The 20219-nt window shown below is 40.6% G+C and overlaps 1 protein-coding gene across 6 annotated transcripts in view; it reads left to right on the top strand.

Moving 5' to 3' along the window:
* KLHL3 (kelch like family member 3) overlaps positions 1 to 20219 on the top strand; it is a 125561-nt gene that overhangs the window by 74288 nt on the left and 31054 nt on the right. For all 6 annotated transcript variants that reach the window (XM_039217905.1, XM_039217909.1, XM_039217906.1 and 3 more), the window contains 2 exons: positions 8315 to 8431; positions 12285 to 12434. In XM_039217905.1, coding sequence (XP_039073836.1) covers positions 8315 to 8431; positions 12285 to 12434 — 267 coding nt within the window. The remainder of the gene's footprint in view (positions 1 to 8314; positions 8432 to 12284; positions 12435 to 20219) is intronic.

Genomic DNA, 20219 nt, shown 5'->3' with positions numbered 1-20219 from the left:
AGGTATTTAGGTTAAAAAAATTCTCAGGTCTGATACATTTAGGAGACAGTGGCAAATCACAGGAACCAGGTTCAGAAATTGAAGGACTTGTCAGACCTTTCACATGCTAATGGGAATCTCAAGGATATTTGTGGGTGTATATGATTGTTATCCAGGCTCATTTGGTCCCAGAACCTCCTTTACTGCAGAATGTCTCCTTTGCCTAGTATTCTGAGGACTATATTGCATAGTCAGTCTTGAGTCCGATTTTCTTGGGTTGCCCCAAATATTTAATGATTTGTTGTATCTGTTGATTTTCCTTTTTGCAGTTCTTCTCATTAATGATGTATAAGTTTTTATTATGAGGCCATCTTCAGAGGATGTTTTATCCATGGGAGTCTGGGTTGCCCTGGGCTGTGGGAGTTCCCCTCTAGGGCAGGTTAACTGGTGTGGATCTTTCTTTCTTTACAAATTTTTTAAAATGTTTATTTATTTTTGAAAGAGAGAGAGCACAAGTGGGGAAAGGGCAGAGAGAGAGGGAGACGCAGCATCCAAAGCATGCTCCAGGCTCTGAGCTGTCAGCACAGAGCCCGATGTGGGGCTCAAACTCATGAACCATGACATCATGACCTGAGGCGAAGTTGGATGCTTAACTGACTGAGCCACCCAGGCGTTCCTGAAACTGTTTCTGTATTCCTTTTTGTCTTGAATATCCCCTATACAATCTGGATAATGTCACTTCAAACCCCATATCTGTACACGGTGAGAGCCTGGGGTTCTCATTTCTTGAAGACATGGTTTTTAACTTCCCAGCTGACAGGAGATGGTAAGCCTCCTTCCCCTTTTTCTGTAGTAGATGGGTGGAGTTCATCTAGTGCTGTCCATGGGACTGTCCACAGGGACCCTGTGGCTTAGACAGTCTACCTGATAAGACACCAGTTCTGAACCATTGAAGTCCATGTCTGAATCATATGGGCCTTTGAACCATTTTGGCCTCAGCTTCCATTCAGCTGCTAGACTTGAATTCTTTCTGATTTAAAGCACTCAGGCACTGCTCTCTTGCTTTTGACTTGCTTTATTTTTTTTGTAATATGTCACTTTTGTGTGTTTGGAGCTGTAGGGGAAGATTCCTTCCAACTCTGCTCCATCTACCATATTGACTGCAAAGCATTCTCCATCCCTCTGTCATGCTCCATTCATTTGTAGGATTAGTGCCATGAAGTTGTCTTTGAGCTGCAGGCATTTCTGTCAAACCATTGTGTTTCAGTCCTTCTCCTTGTCCTGTGCAGTGTCAGACTGCATGTCTTTATCCTGGCTGTAGGCAGGAGTGGATGGCTGGACCACTTCCTGGCAAAAGGTGATGTCACTCTTGTAATTTTGCCATCATTTTTGTTTATATGCAGTCAGATATTTTGCAGGGTGCTGCTATAGGAAGAGAACCATATACTCAGTCATTCCTACTCTGACTAATTCATTCTCTCATCAAATATTTATTGAGTGCTTTCTGTGTGGCAGATAATGTGTTACTCACACAAGAGACATTGGTGAATAGATCGGCGTTAGATCCCTGTCTTTGTGGAACTTAAAAATCACATGAGGGAGGCAGATTTTATAAGAAATGTACAGAAATAGATTTCATCAAATATATACAGAAATGAATATACAGCTACAAACTAGAATGTACTGTGGACGAAATGTATGGGGTGCTGTCAAAGTGCTGATTGAAAGCCAGTGGCTCTCATTGCTGCCCTATCCATCACCAGTTCGCTGGGTAATGTTTGGGCAGACCACTTCCCTACTCTCAGCCTGACTTTTCTCTTTTATGTGTGACTTTAATCGCCTCCCAGGGCCCTTGCAGATTTGAAATGAAACAACTACCAGAAGGAGCTGTGAAGTGCCCTATAAAACCTTAAGATGATGGGACTATCAGAAAGATGAGTGCAACTGAGTAGGTTTTCTAGAGTCTGGGGAGCCTTCCGATCAGGAAATCTCCCAGCCCGTTTGATGCTGGTAAATGTTTAACAACTGGCTCTCCAAAAAAAAAAAAAAAAAAAAAAAAAATCTGAAAGTTGTGATTTGTTTTCTGATTCATTCGCTAATTTCCATGGTGTAAGTATTTCCACCAAGGCTGATTTCAGACTCTTAGTGTAATGTCACTAAACACCAAGACAGAAGAAACGTGCATGACAAGCCCAGCTCCATCGTACCACTGCTCCTGACAGTCCCTGGTGTGGCATGTGACAGCAAAGCCACAATATGGTTCACATTAAGTCCTGTTAAGCTTTAGTTTAAGAACCAACTAGAATGTGACAGAATCATTCTTTTGTCTAGAAGTGCTGTCTTTTCGACTGAAAATCATGGCAGTGAATTCAGCAAATGTTATTGGCTCTATCCCCAAGAAAGAAAAGAGTATCTAGGGGGGAATGTCCTAGGAGCCCATGGCAGATGTAATTACAATTATAGGTTGAGTAATGTACTTCCCCAACTCAGTGGTCTGCCCAGGTTTTCCAACTAATTGTGTCTCTGACAGCAATATTACATAATGTTAGACCTTGGGTCTTTGCAGTTGGAGGTGAGTTCACATCCCAGATCCACTACTTCCTGGCACTGTGACCTTGGACACTAACCTTTCTGAGTCTGTTTCCTCATCTGTAAAATGTGAACGGTGATACCTATTTCAGAGGATTTGGGGTGGGTTAAATGAGATCAGGCATGTAAAATGCATAGACTGTGCCTGTTGTTATTAAAATTAGCCTCTCTTGAATCTTAAGTAACAAATTAAGTCCGTATGCAGAAACCTGTTTTTTCCCCTAATCTTGTCAAAATTGGCTTCTTTTCCCCCATCCTATGCTTTGCTGTGAATCATCCTCAACTGGACCCTTTCCCTTGCCAAGTCACTGCCTTGCCTGTTTTTAACCCGAGTCCACATTTCTTGATTCTCAGAACATATTTTGAAAATGACTGTTAAGTGCTCCAGTGCTCCCCATGTCACTCACAACATGCAGGTCCACTGTGGCCTGGCTGCCTGCATCGCTGGGGCCGGGGATGCAGGGTCAGTTTCACCTGGTGTTCAGCCAAGGCTTGTGCTTACATTGGAAGTGTGAGAAGCCAGGGACTATGAAATTTGATTGTTTCCATCTTTTTTCCACCTAGCAACCTTGTAGCACTCAAGAAATTGATTTTGGAATATGAAGCAGTGAGGAAATGATGCTTTTGTTTTGTTTTGTTTTATTTTATTTAAAGGTAAAACCCAAAGTGTGCCTTGTGGTAGCTGATTATTTCATCCTGGGATCTATAAAAAGTATTTTCATCTGCGTAGACATTGCCCTGTCCTGTGACTGAAGCCACAAGGTCTCTGCTTAGATTTCATAGACCAAGGATTGACACCATTTTCCTACAAAGCACCAAATAGTAAATATTTTAAGCTTTGTGGGCCATAGAGTCTCAGCTCTGCTGTTACAGTGTGAAAGCAGCCACAGACAACATGTAAACGAGTGAGTGTGGTTGTGCTCCAGTAAAATTTTATTTATGAAAACAGGTGGCAGGCTGAATGTGGCCTGTGGGCTGTAATCTGCCAGCCACTACCGTAGGCCTGTGAGAGGCAGCTGAGAGCAGTAGATAAGAGAAAAGCACTGGCGTTGGGTTTGTGTGGACCCCAGCCCTGCTGCTTTGTGGCACTGGACTTGGGCAAGTCACTTAATAAGGGGTAGGAGTATCTGCCCCTTGGGCTTACGAGAGTCCAGGATGATGTTGTCCATGAAGAGTGTGGTACAGAGCCTGGCACATGGTAAATACTGACTCCTGCTGCTGCTCCTCGTTGCCAGTCCCTTGACAGGAGGGGCTGCTGGGAATGATTTTAGGCACATTAAAGGCTAAAGCTAATTGGAAGTTGATTTGCTTGTTTATTTTCTCAGCATAAGGTCTCTATGAAAAAAAAAACAACATGTGGCCTTCTCTAGCTGCTGAGAAGGTCATCGTTGTTGCCCAGTGCTGCAGCTTTCACAGCTGAGTAGGTAAACAGTGCAACTAAGCGGAACCCGTTAGACAAGTCAAGCCAAAAATAAAGATAAGGTTAAATATCGACTCCATTAAACTCAGCTTGCTCTTTAGCTTTTATAACAAAGACTAAGCTGGCTGATGGGGAAGGGCAGGGTGAGTAAATCCCACCCACTCAAAGACCAGCAGTGCATTCTTCCGCCTAGCTTTGTCAGCTGGCCACCTGCTCTGTGCCTGACATTGTGCTGGGCGGCAGGAGTTGCAGAAGGAGCAGGGAGGGATGTGTCTCCCCTTGCAAGAGCTCACAGTCTAGTAAAACAGAGTATAAGAAAGTTGGATAACCACAAGGCAAGGCAGAATGAAACTGTGGTTGTCCACTACCTCATTGGCCAGACTGTTATCCCCACCCTGAATCCAGTCCCTTCCCCAGTCCTGCCCTCTGCTCCAGCCTGGACAGGTTCTGCTGCCTCCTCACATGCTTATTCTAAACTCATGTCTCCATTCATTCATTTAAAAAACATTTGTGTGTGGGGCGCCTGGGTGGCTTAGTCAGTTAAGCGTCCGACTTTCGCTTAGGTCATGATCTTGCGGTTCGTGGGTTCGAGCCCCGCGTCGGGCTCTGTGCTGACTGCCAGCTCAGAGCCTGGAGCCTATTTCGGAGTCTGTGTCTCCCTCTCTCTCTGACCCTCCCCTGCTCACGCTGTCTCTCTCTGTCCTAGAAATAAATAAAAATATTAAAAAAAAAAACATTTGTGTGTATTATTTGCCATTAAAAAGACAAGGTCCCTGTTCTCACGGATCTTAAAGGCTAGTTGAAGTAACACAGAGTGATTCACAAACTGATGCTATCTGGGTGAGTAATAAAGCTCTCTGAGATTTAATTTTAAAAAATGAACTGGACAGGGAGGATTTCATGGTATGTGTGTTTATGATTGTGCACATATAGGTTAGTTTTTACAGAACTGAGAGCAAACTATATACACATACTGCCCTTTTCTTTCTGTTCCATTCCATTAATTTATCTTCCCTTCCCTTCCCTTTCTGATTGATTCTTTGCCTATTGTGAGTCTACCCAGCCTGACTTAAGTATATATTTAGAAAGTAGGGCCAAAGAGTCATTAACATAGTTAATACACACAGAAGTATTGTCAGCATTAGAAAAATTAGAGAATTTTTTTCTGTGAGTTAGTTTTCAGCTTCATGCCACATTGTAAATTTTGTGGTCATATTTTTCCTTTTCGCTGAGAGTTTCTTTTCCTATCCCCTACACTTTTTATTTTGAAAAATTTCAGACCTGTATTAAAGTTTGAAAGCATGTATATTCATATACTCTTTACTTAGAGTCATCACTTAACTTTTTGCCTCATTTGTCTTTTCACTCTACATATTTAATCTTCTATTTTGCTGAACCATTTGACAGTAAATTGCAGACATTGTAGAATTTCCGCCCCCTGGTATTTGAGTATGCACCTTCCTAAAAACAAGGAAATTATCTTTTTTAGCCATAAAACCATTATCATACCAAAGAAATTTAACACTAATAAAATGATATTAGCTAATACCTAGTCAGCATTCAAATTTTCTAGCAGTATCAAGATAGTCTTTTATGGATTGTTCCTTTTAAATATGTGATCCTGTCAAGGATCATGCATTACATTTAGTTTTCAAGTCTCTAAATCCCCTTAATCTAGAACTATCTCCCTGCCTTTTTTTTTTTTTTTTTTTTTGGTCTTTCATAAATTTAATGGTTTTGAAGAATCCAGACCAACTGTCTTGCAGAATGCTCCAAACATGGAATAATCTGATCTAATTGTTTCCTCACTGTTAAGATTCAGGTTAAAACATTTTAGGAAGAGATTGCTTTAGAGGATGCTGTATCTGCTCTATCCTTCCCATTAAGTAACGATTAAGAATATAAGTTTGTCCTGTTATTGGTGGTACTTAGATCACTTGTTCAAGGTGGTATCTGTCAGATTCCCCCATTTGAGGCTGCCCCCGCCCCATGTAATGAGTAAGTAATCTGTGGGGTGATGCTTCGAAAACCGTATTGTGTTCCCCAACAGTTTTTCACACAGTGATTCGAGCACTTATTGATGAACTTTGCTCAATCAGTTATTACATTGGTGTTGGCAAAGTAACGTTTTTGTCATTCCTTCTACCTTTGTTAGCTGGCATTTGTTTGTGATGAAGAGCCTTTCCCACATTTCTTCAAGTATCCTTATGGAATTCATGGATATTTTTTTGTTCATTGTGTTATGATCCATTATTATCTACTTTTTTTACCTGAGAATATTTTTTAATGTTTTATTTATTTCTGAAAGAGAGACAGAGAGAGAGACAGAGAGAGAATGCATGAATAGGAGAGGGTCAGAGAAAGAGGGAGACACAGAATCTGAAACAGGCTCCAGGCTCTGAGCTAGCTGTCAGCACAGAGCCCGATGTGGGGCTTGAACCCACGAACCATGAGATCATGCCCTGAGCCGAAGTTGGATGCTTAACCAACTGAGCCACCCAGGTGCCCCTAACTGAGAATATTTTAAATTGAGTTATGACTTACAGTGAAATTTATAGATAAGAAGTGTACAGTCTAGTTGCTTTTCATAAATGCATATGTACATGTAATTCCCACCCTATCGAGATACAGAGCAGTAATCTGGTTTCTTCATTATTCTCTTTGATGTTTTTATTGTCCCACATGTTGACAATGGAAGACTCATTTGTTGGCTATGTGTCCATTTGACATGTCCATCTTTTTTTAAAAATTTTTTTTAATGTTTACTTGTTTTTGAAAGAGAGACAGAACGTGAGCAGGGGAGGAGCAGAGAGAGAGGGAGACAGAATCTGAAGCAGGTTCCAGGTTCTGAGCTGTCAACACAGAGTCCAACACAGGGCTTGAACTCACAGACCATGAAATCACGACCTGAGCCAAAGTCAGACGCTTAACTGACTGAGCCACCCAGGCACCCCTTGTCATATCCATCTTAGTCTTTGATCACTTTCTTGGTTTTTGGGCTAAGAAAGTGTTGTGTTTTATTCTTTTTACCAGCTGAAAATATCCCATAGTATGTATATTAGTTAAATAATTTCTCCATTAGTGAGCTTTAGCTTGTTTTCTTTTTAATTTTGTTACAAAAATTCTGTGGCAAATATCCTGGAACACATATGCTTGCCCCACTTCTGTGTGTATTTTTGTAGGCTGGATCCCTAGAAGTGTTATTTCTAGGTCAAAGAGTATGCACATTTAAGTATTTGAGTGATATTGCCAAATTCTTCCATCCCCTCTTAAAAAGCTGTGTTAATTAAGTTTCCAGAAATAGTGCTGGTTTCCCTGCAGCCTTATCTACATTGAATTTTATCTGTCTGCATGCATATAGTGGTGTGGGATTTGATTTTGGACTTATTCTTGAGCAAGGTGAACATCCAACCAGGAGAGCCTCCTTTTTGGTTCCAAGCCCAATTTTCATTTGTATAGAAATGAAATCTCTCCTCAAGGGAGAGGTAAACCAAGGAGAAATTTTTGACAGAAACTCTCTGTCATTCATTGTCTTTGTCACCATTACAGCCAACTTTTGGCAATTGTATTCTTACTGTTTTTATTCTGCATTAACTGAATATGAGAGATAAAGAAAAATATGGTATGAGGGGTATGATGCCATTGCCCCAGAGGCTTCTGGTTTTCTTTTCTTTTTTGTTTTTTTTTAGTATATATGCTGCCGAAGCAAGCACCAGAGGCTTCTGGTTTTCTTGAGCAACGTTTAGAATATTTTATTCAGAGTTATTATGTATTTCTATCTTTAAATAACCACTGGAACTAGCTTTTATTTTGCAATGAACCTTAGTGATTTTGCATTTGGGGTAGCAAGTTTATTATAATGTACGTGTGTGTGTATGTGTGTGTGTGTGTGTGTGTGTGTGATGTCACTTTGTTGTCAGCTAGTAAACAAAATCTTTACATTTTTGTTTTATTTTATTTAAAAAATTTTTTTAATGTTTTTTAAAAATTTATTTCTGATGAGAGAGAGAGAGACAGTGTGAGCAGGGGAGGGTCAGAGAGAGAGGGAGACACAGAATCTGAAACAGGCTCTAGTCTCTGAGCTAGCTGTCAGCACAGAGCACGACGCGGGGCTCGAACCCACGAGCCGTGAGATTGTGACCTGAGCCAAAGTCAGACGCTTAACCGACTGACCCACCGAGGCACCCCATTTTTGTTTTATTTTAAATAGTAAACCTTAGATTAACCACCTTTGTAGATGATTTGGACTTTTTTTTTTTCAGGTTGAGGAAATTGTTTGAAAGCTGCTGTGTCTGCTACAGTTACCTGTGTTAATTTTCTTTATAGGTATTTGAAGCGGTGATTTCATGGATCAATTATGAGAAGGAAACCCGTTTAGAGCACATGGCAAAACTGATGGAACACGTCCGTCTCCCTCTCTTACCTAGGGATTACCTGGTCCAGGTGAGTGCTGTGTGAAGCACCACGCACTTTCCTGCTGTGGGCAACCCTAGATGTATGGGGTGGTTGAAGAGTTTGAGTCTTTTACACAGGCTGAATGCACCAACTCACTGGCTTAACTGTGAGACATGGTAGTATACGTTTTTTTTTTTTTAATTTTTATTATTGAAGTATAGTTGACACACAGTGTTATATTTTAGATGATAGTGTGAGGTTTAAGAGCATAAGTTTGAGAATAAGACACTTAAGTTTTAGTTCCTTCTCTACTACTTGTTAGCTTTGTATTTTTATTTCCCCTCTTCAAGACTTAGTTTCTTCTTTGCTAGAAGGAATATCATGGTAGAGCCCAGCAGGATTAATGTGAGGACCAAAGGAGTTTTAAATATGTAAGTCAGCTGTTTAGCATGGAGCTGGGCCTAACAGATGTTCACTAGAAGTTGGTTGCTTTTATTGTAGAGGACCTGAAGCAAGAAGGGTCATTTCCACAATGTTTCTGTGTTCTCTTTGCCTTCGTGTTAGGCAAGTTGGAGCCCAGTTCAGGACTTTAAAAACCGGCCCCTCACAGGTGCCTGGGATACATATTGCTTCTACTTCCTCTAAGAAATGAAAGAAAAGTTAAGAATGATGGGATGCCCCTATAGTGACACATATTTTCTCATTTAATCCTTGTAACAACCCTGTGAGGCAAAGATAGATAACCCTCTTTTTACAAGTTTGGGCCTTGAGGTTTATGGAGGTTTAGATTTATTGGGCAGTAGGAGGCAAGGTCAGGATTGAAATCCAAGTCTGCCGGCCCGAGGCACCTGCCTTCCGCTAAGCAGGCTGCCACCTTTAATACTCTCTGTTCTGTTTATCCATTGGCATTAGATACTCTTATAAGTGCGCAAAGAGTAAAAGTTAAATATAGGAGCAAAACAAAACAGCAAGGCGGTAGGCCAGCCGTCATCTCTTTCCAAGAAGTTTCTGGAAGGAATAGAAGGTATGAAGCAACGATAAGAGAGGAAGTTCAGCATCTGAGCAGCCTAGCTCTGTCACTTCCCAGCCATCTAACACTGGGCAAGTACTCAACCTTTTTTTTTTTTTTTTTAAGTTTATTTATCTATTTTTTTGAGAGAGTACAAGTGGGAGAGGGGCAGAGAGGAGAGACAATCTATGCCATCAATGCAGAGCCCAGTGTAGGACTTGAACTCATGAACTGTGAGATCATGACCTGAGATGAGAACAAGAGTCATACGCTTAACTAACTGAGCCAGTGCAGAGCCCCATGCAGGGCTCGAACTCACAAAACTATGAGATCATGATCTGAGCTAAAACCGACAGAGCCACCCAGGCACCCCAGTACTCAGCCTTTCTAAACCTCAGTCTTCTCATCTGGTAAAAATAGCACCTGTCTTTATAAGATAGTTTGGGGGTAGAATGAGATAATCTATATAAAGGCTGCATCCCTATGTGAGTGAATGCTAGCTGGTACTACGGCTGTTTTGACGACCACGGATACTTTTGGGAACAGCAGGAGAACTTTGTATCCTCAAAAGCCCCTGTAAAGTCCTCAGCTTGTGACCCTGTGAAATGTTCTCTGAATCTCTGAACCTCTGTCCTTCTTAGGTGCTGAGGCATACACTTGCCAGCCCTTTTGTGTGCTCTGCATTTTATACTTTGGATGGTACTACTGCCCCCTGGTGGCAGCATATCCTTTCTATAGAAAAGGTTTCCTAAGTCGAGGGACTGAACTGGCCTAACATCCCAATGTCAGAATCCAACTTCCTACTGTCCTGTGGGAAACAGACCAAAGGTAGAGATGGATGTCTGGCCTCCAGCACAGTCTCACTTCCACAAGAAGGGCTATATAGGTTCCAGGGAAAACTGAAGAGGCTTCCAGACCCCTGGTCACAACCTCAATCAGATGTTCACAACTGAAACTTAAAGATGTTAGAAAATAGTTCTTGGGTTATTATGGCAAAGTAGGGTTTAGATCTGGAGAGGAAGGGGGTCAGAGGCAATGGGCGTGAGCACTGTCATGTGGGACTGCCCCCCCACCCCCTTTAAAGGACTCTCTTTAGACACCTCTGGAAGAGGATGTTTCATTAACACTCATTTGACCTTGAAACTTGAAGTACTATAACCCGCTGTGGCTGGCTGATCTTGGTGGGGGAGGACACAAGGAAAGGCCTGGGCAGAGCTGCACCAACACTGATTTCTGGGGAAGGTGGTTTTGTTTGTTTGTTTTTAATAGCTAATGTTTATTAAGCTTTATTAAATACTTTGAAATATTGTAGAGTGTAATGTTGTATCTTAAAATCTTCTCAGTTGTGATTATATGTATGAATATAATAAATATATAAATATATATATTGCACAAACGTCATCATTTTGACCATTTTTAAGTGTACAATTCAGTGTGTTAATTGCATTCCCCATGCTCTACAACCATCACCGTATCTATCCTTAAAACTTAAATATTACCCCAGATTGAAACTCTGGTGAAGCATTAACTCTCTGGGAGTACTTCTCATTCAAGCTGAATGTGCCTTTGGGAGAAATAGCTATTTATGCATTTCACCTTCCATCTGAGGTTTTTAAGAGATCTTCTGTCTTCCTTTTTAAATTTTAACTTACCCTAAAAGCTTATGACTTGTCCCAACCTAGGTGAGTCCCTTAGTGGGGGTGAGGGGTGTAGGGAAATCTTCCCCCCAAACTGTGTGTCCCTGGGGATCACCTCTGGGGAAGGAGGTGCCCATTGGTGACAGAGGCCCTATCATGCCAATCCTTTTCCTGCCAGCTCCAACACTACCCATTAGGTGATGGCCTGGCCACATCCTAGTGACAGATGAGACTCAGTCAGTCCTTGTGCATGACCAGCTTGGGGGCTGAGATAATCGAGGTGGGGAGGCTAGTCTCCTTCTCTGACTGGACTTGAGTGCCTCAGGGTCAGAGCCCTTGTGTAGTTCATCTTTTTCTTCCCGGGGTCAAGCACTGAGCTGCCTGACAATGAGGACAATGAGCCGTTCAATCATCATTAGCTATTGAATGGAATCAGTCTCTCCTGATAGCGCCTAAACACTCTAGCAAAGAAAACATGAAGTGGCCTCTGAAAACCATGCTACTCCTTGTAGATAAGCCCCATAGCAGTCTGACCTAGGCCAGAGGACAGAGATTTGAGAATCGAGCACTCACATGGTTTCACACTTGGTGTTGCTCATGAAATATTTAGGCTTATACTTGCTGAGTATCTGCTTTGGGCCATAACTTAAGCCATAGTTCCAGTTTGGAGAGGGTCCAAGATGAGGTCAGTAGGTAGGACTTCTGTGCAGGACATTCTTTCTGCTCTGATATCACCATTCTATTATAGAGCACCTCACTGGCTAGTTTTGTCCCTGTGGCTTTCACTGTAAGAAAATGATATGAGTTCTTCTTGACTGTCACTTCATGCTGCCAAAGGTTGACTAACGGATCCTGCTCTCTTCCTTTTCCCATCTCTCTCCTCTCAAACCATTTAGGAACATTTGCCCTAAACATTATAAGGCATTCAAATCAGGAGGAATGTGGGATGAAGCCTTCAGGACAACTAATTATCTTTATTTTGCTTAATTCCATTTAAGCCTACAAACTAACATAACAGACACAACTCCTGAGGTTGTATCTCTGTATCTCTGCTAGAATTTAATCACTTTACCCTACTGTGCTCTTGAAATGCAGGAGGTGGGCACTAAGTTGTAAGTCAGTGATCTTTCTCTTGGGGGTCTGAGATGATGTGGTGGGTGAATAAGAGTGTGGGAATACAGGAATGACTTGGGAGACAGAGTGGGAAATGCGGCTGAGTTCTGCTCCTGGATTACCTGTGGGTTATTACCTCCAGACGGTTGAAGAAGAAGCTTTAATAAAGAATAACAACACCTGTAAGGACTTCCTCATCGAGGCCATGAAATACCACCTGCTCCCTCTGGATCAGAGGCTTTTGATTAAGAACCCAAGGACCAAGCCCAGGACTCCAGTCAGCCTGCCCAAGGTAAGCCCCAGCCCAGTCGGTGCCAGCAGTCAGGGCTGTGTTCCAGGAAAGTGGCCTTGCATTGCTGGCTCCAAGTCTTTCCTCATTCGTGGCTGCCTTGCTTCTTGGTTGCATTTACCACCTAAGAGATGGAGCCTGCCAGTTCTTTTTGAATCTGCTGGTACCTCTCTCTTCCAGGATCTTCCTGTCCTAAGAATTCAAGGTAACCTCCAGAGTCACCAGGTAGTTTTGAGAATTACTCCTTCGCCTCTCCTCCTTCTTTGGTCTGAATTCTATTTCTTTTGGAAGCAGAGGAACGTCTGTGTGGCTCTTGATTTAGTGATTTCTAGGCCATGATTTGAATCCAAATGGTCCTAGTCTGGTTCTTTTCTCTGACTGCAGAGCCCTATGGAACAGTTAGGGCTTCTAGACGGGTACTGGCTGCTGTAGTTCCTTGCAGGGCCTTCGCTTTCTCTGGTCCTCGGGTCTTTCGTCTGCAGAATGAAAGATCCTGCACTCTCTGGTCTCTAAAGTCCATTCCAGGTTGGCATTCCCATAGGCCATCTAGGAGTCTAAAATGCTGACGTCACAGGAAAGGTCCCAGCCAACCCAGGAGGAAAGGTGAGCAGAGCGAAGTGAGTTATGTTGACTCAGCAACTGCACAACCAGCAGCCCCAGGGCATGTTGTAGGCCTTTGCTTTGTCTTCCTCCTCCTCTTTCTGGCTGGCTGCCCTATTCCTTGTCTGCTGCTTCCAGGAAGGGTTTCAGAGTGCTGGAGAAGCATGTTGTTCAAGACCAGATGTTTGGATTCTCCAGGTCCGTGATTCCTCTCTCCACTCTGTGTTGTGACCCTGGGTGATGGAGAGTTTAGTGGGTACAGTGTGGATGAAGGCTATAAATCTCCCAGATAATAATACAAGCTGCTGGCATTTGTTGAGTGCTGCTTCAGGGCCAAGCAGTAAGCTGAAAGGTATCACAGTAGAGCTTTCTTAATCCCCTCAATAGCCCTGTACGGCAGAGACAGGTATCCTAGCTCAATACAGAGGAAACAGAAGGTCAGAGAGATTAAGTGACTTGCCCAAGGTCAACACAGCTAATGTAGTAGAGCTGGTGTTTGAATGGTGTTTTTCTTACCCTCCAGATCTGTTTTGTGAACCCACACCATCCTGCACCTGGCCTCACCTTTGTAAACCTGAGTGTGTATACCTACCTGTCAGCTCCCCATTGCCCAGCACAGGTTAGAAGGTGTAGGCACCAGGCATGGGCCTTGGTCTGGCTGGCCATTTGCCTTACTTCGTGATGACACTTTGGTTTTACTTTTTTGAAATACTGCACTGAAACGACTTCATATTTTTCACAATGAAAATAATTTTGCTTTCTTCAATTAAAGAAATATATGCTCATTGTGGAGTGTTAAGAGGGTACTACATTTTTGAAATAAAGTAAAAATCACCTGAAATTCCTCCACCCAGGGGCAATCACTGCTGTTACCTTGATGAATTTTCTCCCAGACATATCTCTGTGCACCTATTCACAAATAGATTTAAAAAAAAAAAAAGTACACTTTCAGATAAATGGAATCTTGCTCCACAGATTGAAATCCTTTTTATCTCCTACTCAACAGGTTGCTTTCATCATTATCAGTATAGGTGAAATCAACATTAAATTATAATAGGTACATGGAATTTAATTATATTTATGTACCATTATTTACTTAACTGTCCTCTGTTAATGGACCTTTTTATCATCTCCATTTTTTTATATTACAAACATTTCTATGTCAGTTATCCTTTAAAAGATGACATCTTATTTTAGTTTGCATTTCTTGTAAGTGAGACTAATCTTGGTTTCATATGATTATGGCTTTTGTATTTCTTTTTGGGGGGAATTTTCTGTTTATGTCCTTTGTCCATTTTTCTGTTGAACTGTCTGTTTTTAATTAATGGTGGTTTTTTTAAAAATGTTGATTTATTTTGAGAGAGACAAAAAGAGCACAATGAGCAGGGGAGGGGCAGAGCGAGAGAGAGTCCCAAGCAGGCTCTGTGTTGTCAGCACAGAGCCCAGAGTGGGGCTTGATCCCAGGAACCATGAAATTGTAACCTGAACCAAAACTAACAGTTGGACACTTAATTGACTAAGCTACCCAGGGTCTCCTATTAATGGTTTTTAAGGGCTCTTTTTACTTTAAAGAGGTTAGGCTTTTGTATGTATTTCAAATATTTTTTCTTAGTTTGCCTATAATCTTATTTATAGCATTTTTTTGGATCCCAGAAAATGATTTTGAGTAGTTACATTGATCTGTCTTTTGCTTTATAGCTTAGGTTTTACATCCTGCTTAGAAATGTTTTCTGTACTCTGAGATTAAAAAAAAAAAAAAGACTCCCATGTTTTCTCAAGTACTTTAATGATTTCTGTTTTACATTTGCATCTTTGATGCACTTAGAATTTATTTTAGTGTAAGGAGAGAGGGTAGGGATCCAGATTTATTTCTATTGCAAATGATGAGCCAGTTGCCCCAAAGTTATTTTATTGAAAAATCTCCCTTTCCCCCATCAATCTGAATACCACCATCATTATGATCTAAATTTACATAAGCTTGTATATTGAGGTCTTGAGATTATTGATTCTAAGGTGCACTGTTGTTTTACATGGAGGATGCTTTTTGTATCCTGGGTTCTCAGCTGGCATTGTTGTATGTCTTTGTGACTTTTCTCTTTGGAAAAGAAGGTTCTTATCCTATATGTTAACAAGTTACCAACATCTTTTGCTGGGGAGTGTGTTCTGGAGCTAAGGAAATGGTGCAGAGGGAATGGGCCCTCCCCTTTGAGATAACGAATCTGTAGTTGATAACAGTTTAATCCACTTCGATGAGACCATGGTTGTCCTACTGTCCCCTCTACTCCTTGAGAAACACTAATTTCAGAATGAAAATGTTTAGATCCTTGAGCATGTAGACTTCTGCAGGTAACTGGAATCAAGACTTCTTATGAATCTGCTGAAGGAATTTTAAAAAATACATTGCTGCTCTTTGCTTCATTGTTCCCCTTACTTTAATTTAATCACTGAATGATTTAGAGTTATATTGTCCAACCTGCTTCTCAAACTCTCCTCTATCACTACTGTTTGGGCACTTAAATTAGTGAGGGAATCCCCACTGTGGGTTTGAAGAGTGGGGTATGCTGAGGGAAACGATCACTTTGAGGATTATCACACGTACATTTGATCTCATTAAATCATGACAATATTTGGGCTGCACTATTCATATCCCTCCTTTACTGAGTTTACTCAGAGAAGTTAAGTAACTTGCCCAGTTACACAGCTAGTAATGCAGAGCTGAGGTTTGAACCAAGGTCTGTTCCACTCCAAAGTCTGTGCTTGTTCTTTTATACCAGATTGCCTCCCAGGGACAGGTTTTCGGGTTTGGGTGACAGACGAAAAAGATTCTTTTTTTTTTTATTATTTTTTAAAATATCAAGATCTCCTTTAATTAAAGCCCTATACCATCCCACTCATCTCATTAAGAGATGCATTTCCAATACATTTACTACTTTTTATTTTCAAATTAAGACTTTATAGTTTTAGAGCTATCTTAGGTTGACAACAAGATTGAGGGTAAGTTACAGCGATTTCCATATACCTTCTGCCCCCACGCATGCATCATTTGCCCCATTATCAACATCCCAGATTATTTTCTTTTAAATTTAGTTTTATTGAGGTATTACAATTTATACACAATTACAATTCACTCTTTTCAGGGATATAATTTGATGAATTTCAAGAAATGCGTATAGTCATTCACTAACATGCTAATCAAATATGGAATATTTTATCAATGTATCTGGCTTGAAGAATTAAAATCACATATGTTATACAATTATATATTATACATATATAATATTTTAAGTTCTCCAAAAAGTTCCTTTGTGCCACTCTATAGTCAAGCCCCTTTTTATACCCACCTCCCCCATGCCTTGGCAGCTAATGATCTGATTTCTGTCCCTCTAGCTTTGTCTTCTCTAGGATGTTATATAAATGACATCATGCCATATGAAGTCTTTTGAGCTTTCCTTCTTTCTCTTAGCATAGTGCTTTTGAGATTTATCCATGTTGTCGCATGTATATAGAGTTTGTTCTTTTTACTGCTGAGTAATGTTCTATCACATGGATGTCCTGTAATTTGTTTATCCATTTACCGGTTGATGGATATATGGATGTCCACTTTTGGCTTTTACAAATAAAGCTGTTTGAACATTCACTTACAGATCCTTGTTTGGATTTAGATTTTAATTTCTCTTGGGTAAATACCTAGGAATAGGATTGCTGGTAAGTATATGTTTAAATATATAAGATACTGCTAAACTGTTTCTCAAGACATTCAAGACAACTATTTTTCAAGCTGTACCATTATGCATTCCCATCTGCAAGGTATGAGAATTCCAGTTACTGCACAGTCTTACCACTGCTTGTATTATCTGTTTTAAAATATTTTAGCTACTGTAGTAGGTATGTGTGGCTTTAATTTTAATTTCTCTAAGGACTACTGATGTTGAGCATCTTTTCATGTGCTTATTTGCCATCTATATATCTTCACTGGTGAAGTGTGTTCAGATTTTTTCCCCTTTAAAAAAGTGAGTTATTTTATTCTTATTGAGTTGTAAGAATCCTGTATATATTGTGGATATAAGTCTTTTATTAAATCTATATTTTGCAAATATTTTCTCCGAAACCGTGCCTTATCTTTTTATTTTCTTAGCAGTGTCTTTGGGAGAGCAGAAGTTTTAAATTATGTCAAAAAATTTTCTGTTAAAATTTATGTATTTTGTCTTTTATCTAAAAATTTGCATAATCTAAGATCACAAAGATTTTCTCCTATGCTCTTTTTTCCAGAAATTTTAATGTTTTAGGTTCTATATTTGGGTCTTTGATCCATTTCAAGATTGCTTTTTAGTATGGCATGTGAAATAAGGGTCAAGGTTCTTTTTTTTTTTTTTAATTTTTTTTTAATGTTTTATATATTTCTAGGAGAGAGAGAGAGGGAGACAGCATGAGCAGGGGAGGGTCAGAGAGAGAGGGAGATACAGACTCTGAAAACAGGCTCCAGGTTCTGAGCTGGCAGTCAGCACAGAGTCCGACGCGGGGCTCGAACCCACGAACCGCGAGATCATGACCTAAGCGAAAGTCGGACGCTTAACCGACTAAGCCACCCAGGCGCCCCGGGTCAAGGTTCATTTATTTGTACTTGAATGTCCAGTTTTGCCATACCATTTATTGGAAATATTCTCTTTCATCCATTGAATAGGTTTGGCACTTCTGTTGTAAATAATTGGCTACGTGTGTGTCGGTCTATATCTGGACCCTATTCTGTTTCTGTTACATGTTTGCCTGTCTTTACACCAATACCATGTTGCCTTGACTACTAACTTAGTAGTAAATCTTGAAATCAGGTAGTGTGAGTCCTTCAGTCTTGTTTTTCAAAGTTGTGTTGCCTCTTCTAGGTCCTTTACATGTTCATTTATCATTTAGAATCAACTTGCCTATTTACAAAAAAAGCCTTTGATAGAGATTGTGCTAAATTTTTACAATCAATTAGACTAGGGCATTCACATATTAACAATATAGTAGTCCTCCCTTATCCTGGGGGGATACATTCCAAGACCTTCTATGGATGACTGAATCTGTGGATCGTACTGAGCCCCGTATATACTATTTTCTTCCTATACATACATACCTACAATAAAGTTTAATTTATGAATTGGGCACAGTAAGGCATTAACAGCAATAACTAGTGGTAAAATAGAAAAATGGTAACAATATCCTGTAATAAAAGTTATGTAAATGTGGTTTCTTTGTCTCTCAAAATATCTTAATGTATTGACTCACTCTTCCTCTTGTGATGATGAGAGATGATAAAATGCCTATGAAATGAGATGAAGTAAGGGGAGTGATGTAGGCTACTGTTGACCTTCTGACCATATGTCTGAAGGAGGATCACCTGCTTCTGGACCAAGGTTGATCATGGGTAACTGAAACTGCAGAAAGCAAAACTGAGATGGCAGGGGGAGACTACTGTACTAAATTTTCTGATCCATGAACACAGTGTATATCTCCACTTATTTTTGTCTTCTTTACTTTCACTTAGCAACATTTTGTAGTTCTCAGTGTATGATTCTTACAGATCTTTTGTTAGATTTATTCCTACATATTTCATAGTTTTTGATGCTCTTACAAATGTTTTTTTTAAGTCTAATTTCTAACAGTTTATTGCTGAAAAGGTTATTGATGAAAAAGGTTATTTGGAGGAGAGGTCCTTCATTGGTTTCTGAAAAACAGGGGCAGTAATTCCAGAAGATAACCTTGTGCCCTGGGCCGATATCTAGGGAGGTATTCAGGGTTCTCTTTAAGACTGTTCCTGCTTCACGAAACTTTACGTTCCATGATGGTAGATGTTACTCGTCTCTGTTCTTGGCACATAGCCTGGAGTCTAACAAAGGGTGGACAGTAGTAAAAGTTTTCATGAATGAAAAAGTAATATATACACATACACATACACATATGAATGAGTATCTATATGTATATTTTTAAAGATTTTATTTCTAGTTTTTAAGTATATTTATTTTAAGAGAGAGAGAAAGCACAAAAGTGAGTGCATGTGAGTGGGGAAGGGGGAAAAAGAGGGAGAGAGAGAATCCCAAGTAGGCTCCATGCTCAGTGCCAAGCCCAGTGTGGGGCCCAATCCCATGACCATGAGATCACAACCGGCGTCCATATTAAAAGTCAGATGCATGGGGCACCTGGGTGGCTCAGTCACTTAAGCGTCTGACTCGGCTGAGGTCATGATCTCTCGGTCTGTGAGCTCAAGCCCAGTGTCAGGCTTTATACTGACAGCTCAGAGCCTGGAGTCTGCTTAGGGTTCTCTGTCTCCCTCTAATTCTGTTCCTCCCCTGCTCAAGTGGTCTTTCTCTCTCTATCAAAAATAAATAAACATTAAAAAAAAGAGAGAAATGCTTAACTGATTGAGCCACCCAGGTGTCCCAGTTTTTATTTTAAAGTAATCCCTACACCCAACTTGGGACTCCAACTTACAAACCTGAGTTGCACATTCTACTGACTAAGACAGCCAGGCGCCCTGAAGGAGGTATATTTTTTAAAGAATAACCTCATCGAGAGACTCTTGAATGCTGAGAACAAACTGAGGACTGATGGGTGTGGGGGGGAGGAGGGGTGATGGGCATGGAGGAGGGCACTTGTGGGGATGAACACTGGGTGTTATATGGAAACCAATTTGACAATAAACTATTTGTAAAAAAACCTCATGGAGATTAGTATTGACCATTTCTATCAACCCTAGTTGTTTTCCAATACTGTCAGCATTCATATGTGTGTTTTTTGCATGAATTTAGTGAGGATTTATGCCCTACTTCATATTCTCCTTTGATCACTAATGAGATTGACCCTAGGACATTTGGTTCAGCCCACAGGTCTGGTGTGGAATGAATCTGGTTATTGTTCCTGGGGGTTTAGATAGGTTTTGAAGCATGGAGATAATCATAATAAAGAAATAGCACCCACCAGTAATAAACTAATAAACCATCATGCATGCATTAACTCATTAATTTATTAATTCATTCAACATACTTCCAATGAGAAGTCACTAATTGCCAGGCACAGGGCTTGGTGCTAAAGCCTCAGATGAATTGGTCCCTTCCTCAAAGTGGTCCATGTTCAGGGGAAAGGAGACACCTGTAAAAGGACAATTACAATGGACCATGTAAGTGCCATGCTGGAGGTATGGGTAGGGCACTCTGG

The sequence above is a fragment of the Hyaena hyaena genome, unplaced genomic scaffold (genome assembly GCF_003009895.1).
Source record: "Hyaena hyaena isolate Hyena2069 unplaced genomic scaffold, ASM300989v1 scaffold_723, whole genome shotgun sequence".
Taxonomy (NCBI): Eukaryota; Metazoa; Chordata; class Mammalia; order Carnivora; family Hyaenidae; genus Hyaena; species Hyaena hyaena.
The sequence above is the reverse complement of the archived record's forward strand: the minus strand, read 5'-3'. Positions and strand labels throughout refer to the sequence as shown.